Consider the following 5,644-nt stretch of genomic DNA (forward strand, 5'->3'; position numbering starts at 1 on the left):
TGTCCCGTGTTGGTGTGTGGGGACAGCTCTATCATTCCGTAGCGGCCTCGGATCGTTACAAATGGTATCAGAGCCGGTTCTCTCCCTGTATGGTGTGGTTCGTGGATGAACCAGGCGAAAGCTGGTGGGCCTGTGATAGCCCAGGATACCGTAGGAGGGCGGAGAGTGATCACCGGTGCGAGAGGCATGGACAATGGGCGGCTCCTGGCGAGCTTCTGGGTAGAGGGTACAGGGATGAATCGGACGCACCGGAATGAGAGGGATCCGAGGGCTGTGTAGGTATGGGACTATACAGTCTAAGATAACTTAAAGGAATTAATTGAGCTACTCATAGCAACAAGATGCATCTACCTTTTCGGTTGCCCATCTCGAGAGAACTCCAAAGTTAAGCGTGTTGGCTCTGGAGTAGTCTTAGGATGTGTGACCTCCTGGGAAGTACTTTCCAGGATGTGTGCGAGTGAGGATAAAGCATGCTAAAAGGTCACGTGTTGGTGTGTGAGGACAACTCTATCATTTCGTAGCGGCCTCGGGTCGTTACAAATGGTATCAGAGCCGTTCTCTCCCAGTACGGTGTGGTTCGAGGACGAACCATGCGAAAGCTGGTGGGCCTGTGACAGTCCAAGATACTGTAGGAGGGCAGGGAGTGATCGTCGGTGCGAGAGGCATGGACAATGGGCGGCTCCTGACGAGCTTCTGGGTAGCGGGTATAGGGATGAATCGGACGCACCGGAATGAGAGGGATTCGAGGGCTGTGTAGGTATGAGACTACACAGTCTAAGATAACTTAAAAGAATTAATTGAGCTACTCATAGCAACAAGATGCATCTACCTTTTCGGTTGTCCATCTCGAGAGAACTCCAAAGTTAAGCGTGCTGGCTCTGGAGTAGTCTTAGGATGGGTGACCTCCTGGAAAGTACTTTCCAGGATGTGTGCGAGTGAGGATAAAGCATGCTAAAAGGTCACGTGTTAGTGTGTGAGGATAGCTCTATCATTCCGTAGCGGCCTCGGATCGTTACACGGTCCAGCCAGCCCGAAAAATAGCGGGCTTCGGCCGAAGTTTCTTGACCCAAAAAAAATCAGACTTTCGGGTCGGGCTCAAATCGGGCTTCGTGTTCGAGTCGGACTGACGCGAAAGCCAGAAAATTTAAAAAAAAAAAGAAAAAAATAACATTTACAAAGGGAGGCCTACGGACCTGTCCGGCCAGCCCGACCCGACCCGAGCCCGGAATGCATAGGATCGGATTTCGGGTTTAATTATATAGGCTTGAAAAAATCGGATCGGCCCGAGCCCGAGCCCAAAACTTTCAGACCAAATACGGGCTCGGACCGGGTCGGGTCGGGCCGGCCTGATTGACACCGCCTATCCGTGAGACTGTGAACCGTTCCATCAATTGAACGGCCTAATTTGAGCCCATTATTCAAAATCAAAGGCCCAAAGGCTCAAAGCCCGACAGGACTGAACGACGCCGTATCAGCTTATCACGGCAAGCGTATATCGCTGACATGGCGAAACGGTAAATCAGAGAAGACGATGGGAACAGTTGTACCGCCATGGAAGCAGCTTGTCCTAGGCGCGATCGAGGCCAATTCTCACCTCAACCACTCTTCTTACATACAGCTCGTAAGTTTTCCTCCCTGTCTGGGCACCCTACCTCGCAAATCGGATGATGCATCGATATAGTTCATCGCTGATTTTGGGTTTTCAGGCGACAATCGGTCTGAGTGGTAGACCTTCGAATCGTACCGTCGTATTCAGGTAAATCTGTCAAACCTTTATGATATGCGGTTTTCTCTGGGTTGATTTTGGTTGGACGTGTGAATCGTTTTTGGCCAGGGGATTTGAAGAAAACAGTGACACGATTCGAATCAATACTGATATTCGCAGCCGCAAGGTTATGATTTTTTCCAGTATTTCGTTGCTCTGTTTCATTTTAGGGTTTTATGCATTTGGTTTGGTTGCAGATTGGAGAGCTTAAGCATTGCCCGTTCTCTGAGGTATTTCTTTAATCCGTAAGGTTGAAGCCTTATTTATCGATATTGCCCTATTCCTATATGTATGTATCCTCTTGAGCCGAGAGTTAGATTGCATAGCATACAGACAAAGATTCTTATGTTGTTGTTGGGTTTTTTTCAAGATATGCTGGTATTTCTCTGATTCTTGGGAGCAGTTCCGGATCAATGGAAGAATTGATGTCATTGATGCATCGAATCCTGACCCGATCAAGCTTCAGGTTGGGCAATCACATTATGCTCTGAATTTACCTGCATTTGTTTCCCTTTGATTGTTCTTGCGAGTTGCGAATGCTCTAGCTTCTTGTCCGTATGCTTTGATCTTCATCGGTGATTGATTGCAGAAAAGGGAGAAAGCTTGGTTTGATAGTTCAATCAAGTCAAGGCTGAACTACCTGTGTCCTACCCCTGGCCTGCCTTGCAACAATGAGCAACCAAACCAGGAAGCTCATTTAGATCCTTCAAGTGGTCCAGTTGTTGAATACTGTCTGCTGCTTCTGGATCCAGACAAGGTCTTTTCCCCTTCTTACCATAACCTCGTTTACTCCCATTCCTGCTGTAGGCATGAGACTACACAGTCTAAGATAACTTATTACGTGAATCTGAATAGTGACCGGAGGTTTATCTTCTCTTCAGTTCTTACTGCGACTGGCGAGAAATGCTGGACTTCCGAAAGGGTTAACCCGTAACCTCCGGGTATCAAATAAAGAATCATCTTGTTTGTCTTAGATGATTCTCTTTCGGATTCATAGAGGGTGTGCTCTGTTTCTCTCTTTACCTGATTGTGATTTTGATCATATACATGGAGTTACTTTTACATGATGTTGACGATTCAGCAGGTTCGTCTGTAGTTTTCATGGCGGTAATACCATTTTAGATCTGACAATTGGATAATTTTGGAAGATGCCATTGCTGGTTAAAGCGCAGTGCTGCTTCATCCTCTCTCAGAAATTCATCAAATGAATCTATTACAAACAAAAAGATTCTCAGCTATACATTATTTTATAGCATGTAAACGAGCAATCTATCACTTATTCTAATCATATTCTATCAAAACTACTAAATCATACATTTTTTCATTTATATATATATATATATGAATTTTTGAAATATATACTTTTTTTTATATTTTAACTATTTTTGTTTATATTATATGGATATATTGATTTTTAAATTAAAAGTCTTTTAAACCTTTAATGAATTAGATTTAAAGAATAATGATGATGTGGTGTTTACTTGACCACTAGAGCAACGTATCTTAAATCTCTAGATAAGATTTAAAGCCCATTTCAATTCATTTAAACCCAATATTTATGAGGTACTCTTTGGATTGAGACCCAACTTATTCCTCACCCACCCATCATATTATTTAATTATATATATATATATATGTGTGTATATATATGTGTGTATGTGAAATTAAAAGAAACTAATAATAGAGAAAATGAAAAAATGTCACATTTTCAATATAATGGAATATATTTTTAAAAGAATGATTTGAATGGAAACAAATAATCAGGTTGCCTAAGCAAATCAATAGTTTAAAAACACGGGTTGCTAAACAAGTTTGATTTCTCCATTGGAATTAAAAAAGCTAATTATCATATAATAATTATATTGTGCATAAACAAAATATCGACTGTTTTCTAGAAACCATCATGCAAATGTGTCCCCCGCTTTGACTGCACGTCTCTCTATTCGGATAAGAGCCACGAGTTCATAAAATGTGTTTTTTGTACCACGCATTTATTTGTGAGCTTTATTCATTTTAAACAGAAAATTAACCAAAAAAATATATTATTAATATGTTTTATATAAATAAGTAATTTATTTCTAAAACGAATCTGCATGCCTAAAATCCAATATTCATGCGGTTTGCAATGTATAATCGAATCAAATCAAATTAGATTGAGATTATGGAGTGGTTTTCATGGCTGTTTAATATTAGTTTCCTTAAGAGCAAAAAAGGGCAAAAATAAAAAGAAAAATGAAAAGAAAAGAAAACAAGTGGGAGCGTGACGTCATGTATTTATTTGTATTCTTGTTGACAGTACACGCTGCACACGTGGCACGTGGGTTATGCCCCGGGACGGGACTGTTGATGCAACGCTCCAATTTTATTTAATAATTTTTCTATAGGTATATTAAAAAAAACAAACATGAAAAACGCGTGATAGATAAAGACGAGAGTCTGAGTTGCGTGTGGGGTCGCCTCGCTGCGCTCTGTCTCGTAGCGCGTGGCCCCCACTCTCTCCATTTGCCGACGGATTTTGTTGAATCGATTGGAAAAAAAACACGTGACTTCTTGTGTATTACTCTTACATCCAAATAACTGTATGTGCGTATATATATATATATATTCATTTGTTTATATAAATTTATTTCGCATTCACGATGTGACTGGCCATTTTGTCTCCGTACACACACCACTTATCCACTGTGTGATTTATTAAAATAAAATAAAATCACGGATAAATAAAATGTGACGTTATGAGGGCTTCTTCACAATTTGCAAAATGTGTGCGCTAAGAAATGAATTGGTATGGGAACAAAACGTTGCCGGACAAAAGAACACACACCATTTATTTATTTAATATGAGAAGTTATTGTCTGTGATTAAGACTACCGAAACGATGAGTGTCTCCGCATCATGTCCGTCCCACTTTTTTAATTTATTCAAAGCATCTTAAGCCAGACACCGGGTGGGTCCCCCGCTACCTTCTCATATCTAATCTACATTTGCCTTTGGTTCTTCTTCTTTTATGAAAAATTATCATCCAAGGACAAAATTTAATCCATATTTATATATATATATATATATATAAGCAAAGGTTTAATTAAAATGATATAAATATATAATATTTGTATTTGTATATTTTAATGTTTCATATTTATTTTAGAATATTTTCCCAAAATCTGACTCCGGTAATACGTTGGTGCACATTTCATTTGCTCGCCATAAATTGAGATCTATTTGCACAATTTCATTTTCTTCTATTTTTGTAACAATTATAAAGACTTTGTTTTTATTTGTTGGGTCTAATATAAGTATATCTAACTTGTTTGTCGGATCCTATGAACTTTATTATTATTATTATTATTGAGTTGTTGGACCAAGATTAGGCTTTGATTCATAGGTTTGTGACAAGAAAATTGAGATTTAATTCAGCTTAATTACTGTTATAGATTAATATTTTATCGAGTAAATTAAAGAAAAAAATCTCCAGTAACTTGATTTTTTGTCTATAAAAAAAAAGATAATAAATTTCATTTTGTCTATAAAAAAATAGTTCGGCCCCACTTAGAGCTGCAGGTACTTTTACACCGTACCCATGTCTATTTCGTTTTCTATAAATTTCATATCTCCCCTCCCACTTCCATCATCATCATCATCTCCACTTCTCATTCTAGAGAGTTCCTCAGTTCCCAACCCTAGAAGACAGGTTATTTCTCATCGTGCATGGCATTGAGCCTCCTGTCTCACGAGGTATCGGACCTCTGTCTCGGCAAGCCACCGCTGCGGTGTCTCTCCGCCGCCTCCGCCACCGTCTCCGACGCCGTCTCCGCCCTAAAATCCTCCGGCGAGCCCTTCCTCAGCGTCTGGAGCTGCAACCACGAGGACGATGGGGCGGAG

The 5,644-nt window shown here is 40.3% G+C and overlaps 1 protein-coding gene across 1 annotated transcript; it reads left to right on the top strand.

The window, feature by feature from the left end:
- The first annotated feature begins 1,509 nt into the window (after positions 1-1,509).
- On the top strand, positions 1,510-2,832 carry LOC104827623 (pyridoxine/pyridoxamine 5'-phosphate oxidase 2). The gene is made up of 7 exons (XM_010560820.2): positions 1,510-1,621; positions 1,707-1,756; positions 1,835-1,892; positions 1,963-1,995; positions 2,136-2,231; positions 2,355-2,522; positions 2,595-2,832. Exons 1-7 carry the CDS (start codon positions 1,532-1,534, stop codon positions 2,697-2,699), a joined length of 600 nt encoding a protein of 199 aa, XP_010559122.1. The 5' UTR covers positions 1,510-1,531; the 3' UTR covers positions 2,700-2,832.
- The last annotated feature ends 2,812 nt before the right edge of the window (positions 2,833-5,644 follow it).

This window comes from Tarenaya hassleriana, unplaced genomic scaffold (assembly GCF_000463585.1).
Source record: "Tarenaya hassleriana unplaced genomic scaffold, ASM46358v1 Cleome52, whole genome shotgun sequence".
Taxonomy (NCBI): domain Eukaryota; kingdom Viridiplantae; phylum Streptophyta; class Magnoliopsida; order Brassicales; family Cleomaceae; genus Tarenaya; species Tarenaya hassleriana.